General features: G+C 45.7%; 1 protein-coding gene across 1 annotated transcript in view; it reads left to right on the forward strand.

Moving 5' to 3' along the window:
* UGGT2 (UDP-glucose glycoprotein glucosyltransferase 2) overlaps positions 1-17,646 on the forward strand; it is a 197,559-nt gene that overhangs the window by 40,158 nt on the left and 139,755 nt on the right. The window contains exon 9 of the mRNA XM_075265381.1: positions 10,494-10,593. Coding sequence (XP_075121482.1) covers positions 10,494-10,593 — 100 coding nt within the window. The remainder of the gene's footprint in view (positions 1-10,493; positions 10,594-17,646) is intronic.

Here is a 17,646-nt window from a genome sequence, read left to right on the forward strand (position 1 = left end):
TGACTGGGAATTCAAAGAATATATTGGGGTTATAAATACCCTCATTTCTTGCTACTGCCATATAGTGCCAGTTTCTGACTGGTAATTCAAAGAATATATTGGGGTTACGTGCACCCACAATTTTTACTACTGGTATACAGTGTCATTGTCTGACTGGGAATTCAAAGAGTATATTGGGAATACAAATACCCTCATTTCTTGCTACTGCCATATAGTGCCAGTTTCTGACTGGGAATTCAAAGAATATATTGGGGTTACGTGCACCCACAATTTTTACTACTGGTATACAGTGCCATTGTCTGACTGGGAATTCAAAGAATATATTGGGGTTATAAATACCCTCATTTCTTGCTACTGCCATATAGTGCCAGTTTCTGACTGGTAATTCAAAGAATATATTGGGGTTACGTGCACCCACAATTTTTACTACTGGTATACAGTGCCAATTTCTAACTAGGAATTCAAAATGCGCAAGGCTCCCGGAAAGGGACGTGGACGAGGCCGTGGGCGAGGTCGGGGGGAATGGTTCTGGGGAGCAAGGTAGCAGTGAAGCCACAGGGCGTCCCGTGCCTACTCCTGTGGGGCAGCAAGCATTGCGCCACTCCACAGTGCCAGGGTTGCTTGCCACATTAACTAAACTGCAGGGTACAAACCTTAGTAGGCCCGAGAACCAGGAACAGGTCTTGCAATGGCTGTCAGAGAACGCTTACAGCACATTGTCCAGCAGCCAGTCAGACTCTGCCTCCTCTCCTCCTATTACCCAACAGTCTTGTCTTCCTTCCTCCCAAAATTCCGAAGCTTTACAGAACAATAACCCAAACTGTCCCTGCTCCCCAGAGCTGTTCTCCGCTCCTTTCATTGTCCCTCAACCTGCCTCTCCACGTCACGATTCCACGAACCTAACAGAGGAGCATCTGTGTCCAGATGCTCAAACACTAGAGTCTCCTCCATCTCCGTTCGATTTGGTGGTGGATGACCAGCAACCCACCCTCATCGACGATGATGTGACGCAGTTGCCGTCAGGGCATCCAGTTGACCGGCGCATTGTGCGGGAGGAGGAGATGAGACAGGAGTTGGAAGAGGAAGTGGTGGATGATGAGGACACTGACCCGACCTGGACAGGGGGGATGTCAAGCGGGGAAAGTAGTGTGGATGTTGAGGCAGGTGCAGCACCAAAAAGGGTAGCTAGAGGCAGAGGCAGAGGTCAGCAGCTTAGGCGAAGCCAGGCCACACCCGGAATCTCCCAAGATGTTCCAGTTCGTACCCAGCCCCGAAAAACTCCCACCTCGAGGGCACGTTTCTCGAAGGTGTGGAGTTTTTTCAAGGAATGCGCCGAGGACAGATATAGTGTTGTCTGCACAATTTGCCTCTCGAAATTGATTAGGGGCTCTGAGAAGAGCAACCTGTCCACCACTTCAATGCGCCGTCATTTGGAATCCAAGCACTGGAATCAGTGGCAGGCAGCAACGGCAGGACAAAGGCCGCCTGCCGTTCACGCCACTGCCACTGCCTCTGCCACTGCCTCTGCCTCTGCCACTGCTGACTGTGCTGGCGATGCACTCCAGAGGACGAGCCAGGACACCACTTCATCTGCCTCCGCCACTTTGTTGACTTCTACCTCATCCTCCCCTGGTCCTGTCTTATCTCCTTCTCCTGCACCATCAAAGGCACCATCAGGCGTTTCTTTACAACAACCCACCATCTCTCAGACATTGGAGCGGCGGCAGAAATACACTGCTAACCACCCACACGCGCAAGCCTTGAACGCCAACATCGCTAAACTGCTGGCCCAGGAGATGTTGGCGTTCCGGCTTGTTGAAACTCCCGCCTTCCTGGACCTGATGGCAACTGCGGCACCTCGCTATGCCGTCCCTAGCCGTCACTACTTCTCCCGGTGTGCCGTCCTCGCCTTGCACCAGCACGTGTCACTCAACATCAGGCGGGCCCTTAGTTCTGCGCTTTGCACAAAGGTCCACTTGACCACCGACGCGTGGACAAGTGCATGCGGACAGGGACGCTACATTTCACTGACGGCACACTGGGTGAATGTAGTTGAGGCTGGGACTGCTTCCCAAACTGGCCCGGTGTACCTCGTCTCCCCGCCTAACATTCCTGGCAGGGACACGAGAAGAACACCCCCCTCCTCCTCCTCCTCTACCGCCTCCTCCTCCGCCACCGCCTCCTCCTCCGCCACCGCCTCCTCCTCCGCTGTTAGATTGACCCCAGCTACGAGTTGGAAACGTTGCAGCACTGGCGTTGGTAGACGTCAGCAGGCTGTGCTGAAGCTGATCAGCTTGGGGGACAGACAGCACACTGCCTCCGAGGTGAGGGATGCCCTCCTCGATGAGACGGCAATATGGTTTGAGCCGCTGCACCTGGGCCCAGGCATGGTCGTTTGTGATAACGGCCGGAACCTGGTAGCAGCTCTGGAGCTTGCCGGACTCCAACATGTTCCATGCCTGGCCCACGTCTTCAACCTAGTGGTGCAACGTTTCCTAAAGAGCTACCCCAATGTTCCAGAGCTACTGGTGAAAGTGCGGCGCATGTGCGCCCACTTTCGCAAGTCGACAGTAGCCGCTGCTAGCTTAAAATCTCTCCAGCAACGCCTGCATGTGCCACAACACCGGCTTTTGTGCGACGTCCCCACACGCTGGAACTCAACGTTTCAGATGTTGAATAGAGTGGTTGAGCAGCAGAGACCTTTGATGGAATACCAGCTACAAAACCCTAGGGTGCCACAAAGTCAGCTGCCTCAGTTTCACATCCATGAGTGGCCATGGATGAGAGACCTTTGTGACATCCTACGGGTCTTTGAGGAGTCCACAAGGAGGGTGAGCTCTGAGGATGCGATGGTGAGCCTTACAATCCCGCTCTTGTGTGTTCTGAGAGAATCCCTGATTGACATCAGGGATAACTCAGATCACACAGAGGAGTTAGGGATAGCATCCGATCCGTCACAGCTGGAGAGTAGGTCCACACATCTGTCCGCTTTACTGCGTTTAATGGAGGAGGAGGAGGAGGAGGAGGAGGAAGAAGAGTTGTCCGATGATGTGATGGTGATACAGGAGGCTTCCGGGCAACTTCGAATCGTCCCATTGTTGCAGCGCGGATGGGTAGACATGGAGGATGAGGAGGAAATGGAGATTGAACTTTCCGGTGGGGCCAGAGGAGTCATGCCAACTAACACTGTGGCAGACATGGCTGAGTTCATGTTGGGGTGCTTTACAACCGACAAGCGTATTGTCAAAATCATGGAGGACAACCAGTACTGGATCTTTGCTATCCTTGACCCCCGGTATAAAAACAACATCTCGTCTTTTATTCCGGTAGAGGGGAGGGCCAATCGCATCAATGCTTGCCACAGGCAATTGGTGCAGAATATGATGGAGATGTTTCCAGCATGTGACGTTGGCGGCAGGGAGGGCAGTTCCTCCAGTAGGCAACCAAGTTCTCACCGGTCCACACAAACGAGGGGCACACTGTCTAAGGTCTGGGACACCTTGATGGCACCCCCTCGCCAAAGTGCCGCCACGGAGGGTCCTAGTGTCACCAGGCGTGAGAAGTATAGGCGCATGTTGCGGGAATACCTTTCCGACCACAGCCCTGTCCTCTCCGACCCCTCTGCGCCCTACACGTATTGGGTGTCGAAGTTGGACCTGTGGCTTGAACTTGCCCTATATGCCTTGGAGGTGCTGTCCTGTCCTGCCGCCAGCGTCCTATCTGAGAGGGTGTTCAGTGCAGCCGGTGGCATCATCACTGACAAGCGCACCCGTCTGTCAGCTGAGAGTGCCGACCGGCTCACTTTGATAAAAATGAACCACCACTGGATAGAGCCTTCATTTTTGTGCCCACCTGTGTAAAGCACCCCAACATGAAACTCCATGTCTGTACTCAACCTCTCCAATTCCTCCGCATCCTCATACTCATCCACCATAAGCGTTGCACAATTCTGCTAATACTAGGCTCCCTCCAACATGATTTCCCCCAACTCTGCTGGTTAGAGGCTCCCTCCACCCTGATTTCCACCAACTCTGCTGGTTAGAGGCTCCCTCCACCCTGCTTTCCCACAACTCTGCTGGTTAGAGGCTCCTTCCACCATGAATTGGTCCAAACTGGGCTGGTTAGAGGCTCCCTCCACCATTAATTGGTCCAAACTGGGCTGGTTAGAGGCTCCCTCCACCATGAATTTGCCCAAACTGGGCTGTTTAGAGGCTCCCTCCACCATGAATTGGTCCAAACTGGGTTTTTTAGAGGCTCCCTCCACCATGAATTGGTCCAAACTGGGCTGGTTAGAGGCTCCCTCCACCATGAATTGGTCCAAACTGGGGTGGTTAGAGGCTCCCTCCACCATTAATTGGTCCAAACTGGGGTGGTTAGAGGCTCCCTCCACCATTAATTGGTCCAAACTGGGCTGGTTAGAGGCTCCCTCCACCATTAATTGGTCCAAACTGGGCTGGTTAGAGGCTCCCTCCACCATGAATTTGCCCAAACTGGGCTGTTTAGAGGCTCCCTCCACCATGAATTGGTCCAAACTGGGCTGGTTAGAGGCTCCCTCCACCATGAATTGGTCCAAACTGGGGTGGTTAGAGGCTCCCTCCACCATGAATTGGTCCAAACTGGGTTTTTTAGAGGCTCCCTCCACCATGAATTTGCCCAAACTGGGCTGTTTAGAGGCTCCCTCCACCATGAATTGGTCCAAACTGGGCTGGTTAGAGGCTCCCTCCACCATGAATTTCCCAAAACTTGGCTGTTTAGAGGCTCCCTCCACCATTAATTGGTCCAAACTGGGCTGGTTAGAGGCTCCCTCCACCATGAATTGGTCCAAACTGGGGTTTTTAGAGGCTCCCTCCACCATGAATTGGTCCAAACTTGGCTGTTTAGAGGCTCCCTCCACCATGAATTGGTCCAAACTGGGGTGGTTAGAGGCTCCCTCCACCATTAATTGGTCCAAACTGGGCTGGTTAGAGGCTCCCTCCACCATTAATTGGTCCAAACTGGGCTGGTTAGAGGCTCCCTCCACCATGAATTTGCCCAAACTGGGCTGTTTAGAGGCTCCCTCCACCATGAATTTGCCCAAACTGGGCTGGTTAGAGGCTCCCTCCACCATGAATTGGTCCAAACGGGTTTTTAGAGGCTCCCTTCACCATGAATTGGTCCAAACTTGGCTGTTTAGAGGCTCCCTCCACCATGAATTGGTCCAAACTGGGTTTTTTAGAGGCTCCCTCCACCATGAATTGGTCCAAACTTGGCTGTTTAGAGGCTCCCTCCACCATTAATTGGTCCAAACTGGGCTGGTTAGAGGCTCCCTCCACCATTAATTGGTCCAAACTGGGCTGGTTAGAGGCTCCCTCCACCATGAATTTGCCCAAACTGGGCTGTTTAGAGGCTCCCTCCACCATGAATTTGCCCAAACTGGGCTGGTTAGAGGCTCCCTCCACCATGAATTGGTCCAAACGGGTTTTTAGAGGCTCCCTTCACCATGAATTGGTCCAAACTTGGCTGTTTAGAGGCTCCCTCCACCATGAATTGGTCCAAACTGGGTTTTTTAGAGGCTCCCTCCACCATGAATTGGTCCAAACTTGGCTGTTTAGAGGCTCCCTCCACCATTAATTGGTCCAAACTGGGCTGGTTAGAGGCTCCCTCCACCATTAATTGGTCCAAACTGGGCTGGTTAGAGGCTCCCTCCACCATGAATTGGTCCAAACTGGGTTTTTTAGAGGCTCCCTCCACCATTAATTGGTCCAAACTGGGCTGGTTAGAGGCTCCCTCCACCATGAATTGGTCCAAACTGGGGTTTTTAGAGGCTCCCTCCACCATGAATTGGTCCAAACTTGGCTGTTTAGAGGCTCCCTCCACCATGAATTGGTCCAAACTGGGGTGGTTAGAGGCTCCCTCCACCATTAATTGGTCCAAACTGGGCTGGTTAGAGGCTCCCTCCACCATTAATTGGTCCAAACTGGGCTGGTTAGAGGCTCCCTCCACCATTAATTGGTCCAAACTGGGCTGGTTAGAGGCTCCCTCCACCATGAATTGGTCCAAACTGGGGTTTTTAGAGGCTCCCTCCACCATGAATTGGTCCAAACTTGGCTGTTTAGAGGCTCCCTCCACCATTAATTGGTCCAAACTGGGCTGGTTAGAGGCTCCCTCCACCATGAATTGGTCCAAACTGGGTTTTTTAGAGGCTCCCTCCACCATGAATTTGCCCAAACTGGGCTGTTTAGAGGCTCCCTCCACCATGAATTGGTCCAAACTGGGTTTTTTAGAGGCTCCCTCCACCATGAATTGGTCCAAACTGGGGTGGTTAGAGGCTCCCTCCACCATTAATTGGTCCAAACTGGGCTGGTTAGAGGCTCCCTCCACCATTAATTGGTCCAAACTGGGCTGGTTAGAGGCTCCCTCCACCATGAATTGGTCCAAACTTGGCTGGTTAGAGGCTCCCTCCACCATGAATTGGTCCAAACTGGGGTGGTTAGAGGCTCCCTCCACCATTAATTGGTCCAAACTGGGCTGGTTAGAGGCTCCCTCCACCATTAATTGGTCCAAACTGGGCTGGTTAGAGGCTCCCTCCACCATTAATTTGCCCAAACTGGGCTGGTTAGAGGCTCCCTCCACCATGAATTGGTCCAAACTTGGCTGTTTAGAGGCTCCCTCCACCATTAATTGGTCCAAACTGGGCTGGTTAGAGGCTCCCTCCACCATGAATTGGTCCAAACTGGGTTTTTTAGAGGCTCCCTCCACCATGAATTTGCCCAAACTGGGCTGTTTAGAGGCTCCCTCCACCATTAATTTGCCCAAACTGGGCTGGTTAGAGGCTCCCTCCACCATGAATTGGTCCAAACTTGGCTGTTTAGAGGCTCCCTCCACCATTAATTTGCCCAAACTGGGCTGGTTAGAGGCTCCCTCCACCATGAATTGGTCCAAACTGGGTTTTTTAGAGGCTCCCTCCACCATGAATTTGCCCAAACTGGGCTGTTTAGAGGCTCCCTCCACCATGAATTGGTCCAAACTGGGTTTTTTAGAGGCTCCCTCCACCATGAATTGGTCCAAACTGGGCTGGTTAGAGGCTCCCTCCACCATGAATTGGTCCAAACTGGGGTGGTTAGAGGCTCCCTCCACCATTAATTGGTCCAAACTGGGCTGGTTAGAGGCTCCCTCCACCATTAATTGGTCCAAACTGGGCTGGTTAGAGGCTCCCTCCACCATGAATTGGTCCAAACTGGGTTTTTTAGAGGCTCCCTCCACCATGAATTGGTCCAAACTGGGCTGGTTAGAGGCTCCCTCCACCATGAATTGGTCCAAACTGGGGTGGTTAGAGGCTCCCTCCACCATTAATTGGTCCAAACTGGGCTGGTTAGAGGCTCCCTCCACCATTAATTGGTCCAAACTGGGCTGGTTAGAGGCTCCCTCCACCATTAATTTGCCCAAACTGGGCTGGTTAGAGGCTCCCTCCACCATGAATTGGTCCAAACTTGGCTGTTTAGAGGCTCCCTCCACCATTAATTGGTCCAAACTGGGCTGGTTAGAGGCTCCCTCCACCATGAATTGGTCCAAACTGGGTTTTTTAGAGGCTCCCTCCACCATGAATTTGCCCAAACTGGGCTGTTTAGAGGCTCCCTCCACCATGAATTGGTCCAAACTGGGGTGGTTAGAGGCTCCCTCCACCATTAATTGGTCCAAACTGGGCTGGTTAGAGGCTCCCTCCACCATTAATTGGTCCAAACTGGGCTGGTTAGAGGCTCCCTCCACCATGAATTTGCCCAAACTGGGCTGGTTAGAGGCTCCCTCCACCATGAATTGGTCCAAACTGGGGTTTTTAGAGGCTCCCTCCACCATGAATTTGCCCAAACTCTGCTGGTTAGAGGTTCAATCCACCCTGATTTTCAAAACAAATGTTGGTGCCAACCTCAACTTACTACAAGGGCCAAATTCACTGCTGGTGACAAGCTCTCCTCACTGCAAGTGCCAAATACACATGTTTCAAGGTGTTTTCCTACTGTCAGAGAGGTGGTATTGAGTGTGTAAAGTGTGTAGTTGTTAGGCTGTGATGTTGGGGTAATAGAGGGTCTTTGGTGTGTTAGATGCCCCCAGACATGCTTCCCCTGCTGTCCCAGTGTCATTCCAGAGGTGTTGGCATCATTTCCTGGGGTGTCATAGTGGTCTTGGTGACCCTCCAGACACGGATTTGGGTTTCCCCCTTAACGAGTATCTGTTCCCCATAGACTATAATGGGGTTCGAAACCCGTTCGAACACACGAACATTGAGCGGCTGTTCGAATCGAATTTCGAACCTCGAACATTTTAGTGTTCGCTCATCTCTACATCTAACCTGTTTTAGAGCACATGGCTCTTTAGTTATGACTTAGGCTATGACTAGGGAGCCAAGTGCTCTCAAAAAATGTCATTGTGACTGTACAGGATGGTTGTTCTACCATCTGTTTTCTTTTTTAACATGTGAATAAAGGTTACATTTTATTTATATCACTATTTGCCAAGAGATGCTGGTGTTTTTACCTTTTGGAAATCGTCTGCATCTTTTTTCCCTTGTCCAGAAAATCCTCTGTGTGCTGTGCAAGTTTGAATCAACTCTATATTTACGAGTGAGCTGTGGAATTTTTTTTTTTCCCTTAAGTTCACTACATCTTGTCCTCCTTTGATCATTCAGCTCTGATGCCGCATCAATCGCCTGCGATTAATTTACAATTGTTGGAATTCGTTCAAGGATGTTCATTCTGCAGTTGACCTTTTGCTTTGTGGCAGTTAACTGCATTGCATTTCCTTATTGTTTTCTAACTAGGTAGTTTTTGTTAATTGAAATTCTATGGACGTTTTAATAGCAATTTGTAAAGCTGTTAGGGAGGGCTGTTGGTTTAAGCAGAGCTGGGCCAAATCTAAATGCAACAAAACTAAACTTGTTGATAAAAAAAAAAAAAAAAACACACCAAGTTGGAATAAAAAAAAAAACTTTATAGGAGAAGGCAACACAGTGGTTTAGTGATTAGCACTGCAGCCTTTTAGTGCTGGAGTCCTGGGTTCGAATTCCACCAGGAACAACATCTGCTACATATGAAACTGCTACACTGACGTGGTATTGTTTTTTGTTTTTTTTCTCATATGGTATATATGTAAGTTTGACATCATGTTTTTCGAATATTGGTATTTGTACATGTCTTTACATCTTGAACACTTTATGTTTTATTAAGAGTTTATGGGAATTGGACATTCATATTTATAAATGGTTTTTCTAGATTTATTGCACTTGAAAAAGGGATTATAAATCCCGAAACGCGTTGTCCTTTTATCCATCAATAAAACTGTAATTTACGTATCCCAACGTTGGATAGCTGTCCACTGATCTTTCCTGCTAGAGCACGGTTTGTCCATTTGTTTAGCTAAAAGAATCCTCTTATAGCTATCCTCCAGTTCATTCCGTTCTGTAGCCATTCAGGCTTCCCATTCACAACACCACCGCAAATATAGGAGACAGTGTCTTGCTATTAATCGCAGCACATGTAATTGGTGTTGTCACTAAATTTCCTTCTACTAAGTGTCTGGAAATGGTCTGGGTAGAGACTGGGTGTGTAATGAAAGGGGCCAACTGTGTCTGGATAGTGGGAACTGTGAGAGTTGCTCATACTTGCTGTGGAATAAAAACAATCCTATACTGTTGGTCCATCTGGGCCATCCAGAGTTTCTACACTGTGTGCATGTCCTCACGTAACCACTGCTCCCAACACTTCCTCATGGCTTGGTCAGAATGGCCAGTTTGTCAAAACAACCGTTCTGCTTCTCTGTCCATTGAGTCTTCTCAAAGTTTGTAAATAGCCATATCTACCAAGAGGTACACTGCCTTTTTATAGGGAAGCGGATGAAGCTCTTTTATGCCCTCTGTGTCTGGGACCACACCTGAAATCATTTACATAGCCGCCTAAGACATAACTGAATGCTGAATATTGGAGTAATCCAAAATTTCTGATTTCGATGCATTTTCTTTTTTGTGTGTGTCAATGAGCCCAATAAAATGTTTAACATCTTAAAAGAATAAGCCCATCAAAGTCATGCCAAGTATGTAGAGGTTACTTTTGAATTGCAAGAAGCAATAGACATATTATTGTGTTAAGATTAGAAAATGTATCGCCCATAATGAGCACTTTTGATTTCTTGTACAGACTTCACAGGCTGCCAGGAAAGTACATATGGCATCAAATACATTTCTTTTCTTTGCTACTGAAATTGTGCTTGATAAGAAAGAGAAGCTTTTCTTATTGTGGACAGTATGGTGCATTTTTAAGCAGTTGGCCTATATGACTTTCATATGTGATGCATTGTTTGTCTGCTGTTAATTGGACGAAGGTGTCAGAATTGTTGTGAAATGTGCTCTACAGTCGCTGCTCTGAGCAATCTGTTAATTGATGCAAAGAATGCTACAATTTTCCTAATTTCTGACTAGTTTATTCAGCCGCACTTTTGTTTTGTTTGTTTCCCCCCCTTTGTAGATCTCAGCTTTCAAGCAGCCTCAAAAATTGCTTCCTCTCCTGTTTATGAAGCATTGAAGGTTTTGCGAGACATGAGCCAGAATTTTCCAATAAAAGCAAGGTAAGCCAAAAAAGGCATGTTTAGGGCCCCTTCACACGGAGGATACGCTGGCTGATTCTGAATGTGTAAACGTTCCAAATCAGCGGCGTTTACAACAGATCCCATTGCTTTCCATGGGAGCCGGCATACGTGCGCTCCCCATAGAAATGAATGATAAAAAGCAGCACATTAATTTCTATGGGGAGCGCACGTATGTTGGCTCCCATAGAAAGCAATGGGATCTGTTTTAAACGCCGCTGATTCGGAACGTTTACATGTTAGCCCTCCAAGTGAAGGGGCCCTTACAGTGATTCAAATGTGGCAATATTGGCTCATAGAAACATATTTCTGCACATTACTTAAATAAGCACTGTCATTTTAACAACCTTTACATAAATGAATAGAACAGTTAATTATAAGAAACTTTATATTATCTTAAAAAGAATTTCCTCTTTCTACTCTTACCAGGCTTTTTACCAGCTTCGCATCTAAAATGCATTTCAAACCTAAAGTTACTGTTCAGTTTTGAGATGTACTGCAGACCACATGACTCAGATGACTCCAGTCTATGGAAAGGGAAGGGAATGGGGAGGAGAGAGCAGGGTGTGCAGAAGATAAACAGAAACCCAGTTATAGACTAATACTGGATCTGAATAGACACTTTTTTTTTTCCCCAAAACCAAAGCACTTTATTTACATTAGTAGAGGTCAGTAATTCTCTATATCCTGCAAGGCACTAAGGCGGTTTCTGAGTTTGTTAGGGGGTGTTCACACTTGCGCCCATGTCCACCCGCTGGGTCTTCGTCCTGTTCCTCAGAGAAACTACATAGGGTACGGCTTCCCATTTCATTTGAATGGGTTTTAAAAGAAAATTGATAATGTCCGTATGCAGTCTCTCTGCGGTAAAACATATATATATATATATATATATATATATATATATATATATATATATATATATATATATATATATATATATATATATATATATAATAAATTTTTTTTTTTTTTTTCCCCTTGGCCAGACATAGACACGCAGGACTGTGTCTGGCCAAATATAACGGTTTCACCACGGAGAGGCTGCATACGGACACTGTTTGCTTTTAAAACCCATTCAAATGAAAATATGCACTGTCATTTGCTTATGAATGGGTTTTAAAATTGACCGCTGGAAAGTTGTCCCTTATGCAGTTTCTCTGGGGAATAGGACAGAGACCCGGCGTGCGGACAAAGGTGCAGTGTGAACACCCCCTTTATATTATGGAATTTTCTCTACTCACTGGCCCAGTTTTACTAATAGTTTTACAGCGTAAATTAAAAGGCAGTCTGAAAATGACAAATTTATCACAGTGGATGGTGCTGGATGTTAGGGCTAGTTCACACGCAATTACGCATGTGCGTATTCCGCTGCAGCTGCCGTGACTGGATACCGGTGCAGTGCACGGCATCCCGTCATGGCTTTCCGCTCCAGATTAGGCAACATGTCGCTAGTGGAGAAAAGAATGCTAGCAGTCTACCTAGACCACCATTGTGAGGGGGCGGATTGTGACGTGGATTCTGTGCCAAAATCTGCCCCCTCTTGCCCCGTGTGAATTAGCCCTTAAACTAAACTTTTTTAAAGATGCACTACATTTAAGATTATGCCACTTTCTTGTTGGATTACTTTGAGACAAAGTTTTACACCGCAGTTTTGGGGCTCATCATGTACTGGACCACTTTAGCAAAGAAGTCATATAATCGCAAGAAATCGTGTTACTGCCCGTGTACACACATACCTGGTTATCCTGAAAATTTAGCTGAAGTGACAATCGCACTTTAAGCTTATACAAGATTGTGAATGACAAAATATTCTCACAGTTTTAGATTCACTACATTGTGAAAATTAAACCTGCAACTTCTTGCTAAGAAACTCAAACAATGGAGGGGTAACCAATATTTACTGTGTTACTCGAACATTATGGAATGCTTTTATTAAGAAAACTCATACGCATTGGTGCATGGTTTATTAGTCATATTCCCATTCCATGTCCTTATCTTCCTGCTATGTGCTTGAAAAAGTTACTCAATTACACTTTTACCTACTTACATTTTTTTTTTTCAATGTGCTTAAACAACCCTTGTACTTTTATTAGTGATCACTAGATGTGATTCGCCTACTCTGACCTCTATGCCAAATGGTGCAAATAATGTATAGTAATTGTTATATTCTATGCTGTTCGTCAGTTCATATAAATGTAACTGTGGTGTTTTAATTATATTAGGGTCTCAAGTAGCATATGTTAGTCAGTTGTGATATATAACTTCAAACTTTTTTTTATATTCCTATATATTTTTCCTAGTAACGTAAAAGTTTTTGACTTTTATATAACCCTTTACATGCGTTTTTAGAAGCATCACCCAGTTAGCACCTCTGTAAAATTTGACAGATAAATTGGTTACTAGTGCCTCAAATAGTCAAAGCAAACAGAAACTATAGTGTTCCTCACTCAACACCAAGGCTGGACTAGGAAAAGCAGAGATGTGAACAGTGCTTTCATCTGTTGTTGTCGTAATAAGGTGTCACTAGTTGAACAGTTCGCTGTATCATGCATAGTTTCGACCTTTTGTGTATAGCTATTTAGGTTGTAAGTAGCTAGAACACTATTTGATGTCATATTTACATATTACTAAATTATTATATGGTTGTTTGCATCATACAGTTATTGTATGTTTTATTGAATGCTATAGTTAAATTTTATTAAATTAATGTATATATTGTGTTAAATGGGGATAAGAACAATGTCAAAAAGCTGCTTGTTTTGTGTCTTTAAAGTGGTTTAATGTGGAGAAATAAGTTTCTTGGTACATGCACTGCGATAGATAAGCCTAGTTACTAATCCATAACTTGATCCTCTGCTACTGTGCCAACTCACTCACATGACCAACTCTGCACTACTCCTGCTGCTTGTACATAGAGTAGCGCGGGGTCAGTCACTTGACTGAGGTTCCCACTGCAGAGCTCTGCGAAGGGGGCCCATTTATCAAGGGAACTGAATGCATTGAGAAACTTTCTATCTTTTCACATATCCCTGACCAGCAGCAAAAAATGAATGCTGCAGTCGGGCTACTGCCCACTCTGTAACATAGATCTGATTGATCTTGCAAGTATTTTTTAATGGACAAGATCAACAGTGGAGGTGGGATTCTGTCTGTTCACAAATACCTGCGTAGCGAAAGAAGTCCCCCATAACCTGCATCAGTAAATAATTGATGGCTCTTGGATTGTGAAAATTTAAAAACAAAATATAATTTGTCGATTAAGGCCCAAATTATGCTGGCCCATGTTAAATATGAAGCACTATGCCAGCACTTGTCCATTTTGTTAAAGTGTTAGAATACTGCAGCTAAAAGCCATAACTATTACCATATGCTCTTTATGATGTAATTAGGAAGCCAGTGCCTCAAGTATGCACACCAATAGAGGACGCTGACTGAGAATGTGCAAGTCTGTCTTCCATGATGTAATTAGCAAGACAGTCTCAGTCAAGACATCCAATAGAGGGCACTCCCTTTAACATCATGCCGACCTTCTCAGAGGCCTTTGTTTGCAATGATGTTGGGATTATACCAGATACAGTTTTTTCAGCCAAAGACAGCAGTTTCGATGTATTTGCATCTCATCAGCTTCGCGTAGAGAGGACTGATATGGCAGAGGTGAGAGGCTTAGACGGGGTTGAGGGGATATCGTCACTCCATAAGGATAGAACCACCATTAAGGTGTGTGGAGTCTTATTAAGCCATCAGCGCTCCACTGTGCAAAGGAACATGGGAAGAATATGCAAATCTGACTTTGACTGAGAAGACTGTCTCTGGTATTATCCCAACATCATTGCAAACAAAGGCCTCTGAGAAGGTCGGTGTGATGTTAAAGCCCTCTATTGGATGTCTTGACTGAGACTCTGTCTTCCTAATTACATCATGGAAGACACTTGCACATTCTCAGTCAGCGCCCTCTATTGGTGTGCATACTTGAGGTACTGGCTTCCTAATTGCATCATGGAAGTCAGATTTGCATATTCTTCCATGTTCCTTTGCACAGTGCAGCGCTCATGGCGTAATAAGACTCCACACACCTTAATGGTGGTTCTCTCCTTATGGAGTGACGATATCCCCTCAACCATATGCTCTTTAGTCACTGTTCAGCATTGTTTAGTGAGGCATAAGTATCTAGTATGCTGTTCACCGTGGTTAATTTCTGTTCCATTTTTGTTATGTCATAGAATATGGTCTCAGATGGGAGAGGTATTTAGATTCGGAGACATTTTTTGAGGTCTTATAGCAAAAGAGAAATGGCAAGATGCATCTCGGACCTAGTGTGCCATGTTCAATTCGCATAAAGCTAGAGTATTATAATGTTTGAAGTGCAGAAGTAAAGGTGTCCACTCCAGTAATCATGCTTTTTGGTAGTAAATGCTGTTATGAAAGACTGCTTCCTCTAATGATGGCTTGTTTGCTCTTGGACGAGCACAAAAATGTATGCATAAAAGATTAATTTCCAGGGACTGAAACTTACAGCATTACTTAGCTCGGCATATCTGCTTTTGACTGTTGTCATTGTACTTTTTTAACTCTTAAATACTATCATGGTGTCTATGATATGTGTATGATAGACACTGTGATAGTACTTAAGGGTTAAAACTTTCAGATTACAGAGGGTCAGTGTTTAACTGGGTTGTCTAGGACCCACTAGTGGAATTGTTTCTAGGGGCCACAGCCCATCAACAGGGCCCCTGCAGATCATCTGTACCAAGAGCAGCTACAGGTAATAGGAAATGGCTATAATACATATAAATGAATAATCCTACTAATATTATAAATGTTAGTTTGTGGGTTTGGATATTTAGATGTTTGTTACTCTTTCATGCAAAAGTGGCTGAACAGATTTGAATGAAATTTGGCTCATACATAGTTTGTAACCTCAATTAACACACGGGATACTTTTTATCCTCGTAAATTACATGACTTCACGACTGTTATGAATTTATGTTCACATACTATATTAAACTGCTCTTGGCAGCAGGCTGATAAAGCCAGGTCTGTTATCTCTCTATGTAAGCACACAGCTATCCCTGAGTCCATTGTGTACATGCATTTGCATATTTTCTGATCTGCTCCACACTGGATGGGAAAACGCCTTTAATCCAAATTAAAGCACAGGGGGCGGGCCCCAGCGTTCAAACAGCACTGGGGTGTCCCCAATGCTGCCAGAGAGCTCTCCAGCGCCTCCTCCATGTTCTTCTGTGACAAGGTCTTCACAGTGTCTTCTTCCGACTGCGTCGTCTTACCTCTAAGCGTAGGGCAAGCTGACTGCGTGTGCCCATGGCCACAAGAAAAATGGCCGCTTCCATAGTATTGTAAATGGCCATTTTCTCGTCGCCGACAGGCATGCATAGTCTGCTTGCCCGAGGCCTAGAAGTAAGAAGATGCCGCCGGAAGAAGATGGAGGCGGCACTGGAGAGCTCTCTAGCAGCATTGGGGTCGCCCCCAGTGCTGCGAGAGCTCATTTGCATACCAAGAAAAAAAAACGGGATTGCAGGCGAACAGCGGCATGGAGAAGTAAAGGAAAGGTAGGAGATGAATAGCCTTTCTTAAAGAGGACCTTTCACCACTTTTGGGCACAGGCAGTGTTATATACTGCTGGAAAGCTGACAGTGCGCTGAATTCAGCGCACTGTCGGCTTTCCCGCTCTGTGCCCGGTGTGAAGAGCTTACGGCCCGGTACCGTAGCTCTTCTATGGTCAGAAGGGCGTGTCTGACCATTAGCCAGGAACGTCCTTCTGCCTCGCAGCGCCTATCGCGCTGTACTGTGGAGCGGGGAGGAACCGCTCCACAGCACAGCGCGATAGGCGCCGCGAGGCAGAAGGACGTTCCTGGCTAATGGTCAGAAACGCCCTTCTGACCATAGAGCACTACGGTACCGGCACCATAAGCTTTTTACACCGGGCACGGATCGGGAAAGCCGACAGTGCGCTGAATTCAGCGCACTGTCAGCTTTCCAGCAGTATATAACACTGCCTGTGCCCAAAAGTGGTGAAAGGTCCTCTTTAAGGCTATTCTGACATGTAAGGGAGAAAAAATTGTGTTTAAAAGATAGGATCCCTTTAATAGCGTTTGAAAAAAGTGTTACCCTTTGTTCACATTTACTCTGCCCTGTCCATTGTCCTGATCTGTCACGGGACTTGACGAAAAGGAAATATCCCGCCCTCAAAAGGCTACACCTGAGGCTTTCGCTTTATGGCAGGTGTGGCCCTGATTTTAGAATTTTTTTTTTTTTTTTTTTTTTTATATTTTATCATTTACCTTTGTAATAATTAGGATAGGTGTAAATTTTTAACATAATGTATATCGCTATTATAATACATTGGTATTTGTTTCATTTTTAGAATCCCCAGCTTGTTTGCTATAGATGTTTTATAGAGTCAGTAGAATGACCCTGGCATTTCATTCAGTCAAAATTGAGAATTTTATGACCTGTGTCCTTGCTGCTTTTGCAAACAATAATTCTGTGTTTAATCTGTCTCCTCCTTTCTTTACAGCTCCATATTCCTCATGGTTAAATATTTTTGTAGGCCAGTAAATGTAAATGTACTCAGTAAAGCCATTTGTGATGACATTTTGGTTCTTTCAATTTACTGCATTTGACCTTAATTGTCTTTTCTGCCGTCTCTTGTTCAGTGGAGATTTAGGATGAGTGTTTTATAGCATTTAGCATGTCGTGTCTGTCACTATGTATAGATGTATGCATTGGAATGTAGAGCAAATTCCTAGCTCATTGGCTTCTCTGCAGCGGTAGCTAAAGGACCATTTAAACCTTTATTGGAGCAAGAACATAATACTGTAGATGGATAGATTATTGTTAGTATACTTATGGCAGTCCGTTTATAGTCCTGCTTTAGGAAAATCTTAAATTGTTTTCAATCTCATTTTAGAACTGCAATAGAAAAAGCATAGGGTGATAATACTTATACCAGCTGTGAATGAGATTCTGTCACATTTGCGCAAATAATTGAATTTATGATAGAATGTTTGAAAGTTT

Source organism: Leptodactylus fuscus, chromosome 2, assembly GCF_031893055.1.
Source record: "Leptodactylus fuscus isolate aLepFus1 chromosome 2, aLepFus1.hap2, whole genome shotgun sequence".
Taxonomy (NCBI): domain Eukaryota; kingdom Metazoa; phylum Chordata; class Amphibia; order Anura; family Leptodactylidae; genus Leptodactylus; species Leptodactylus fuscus.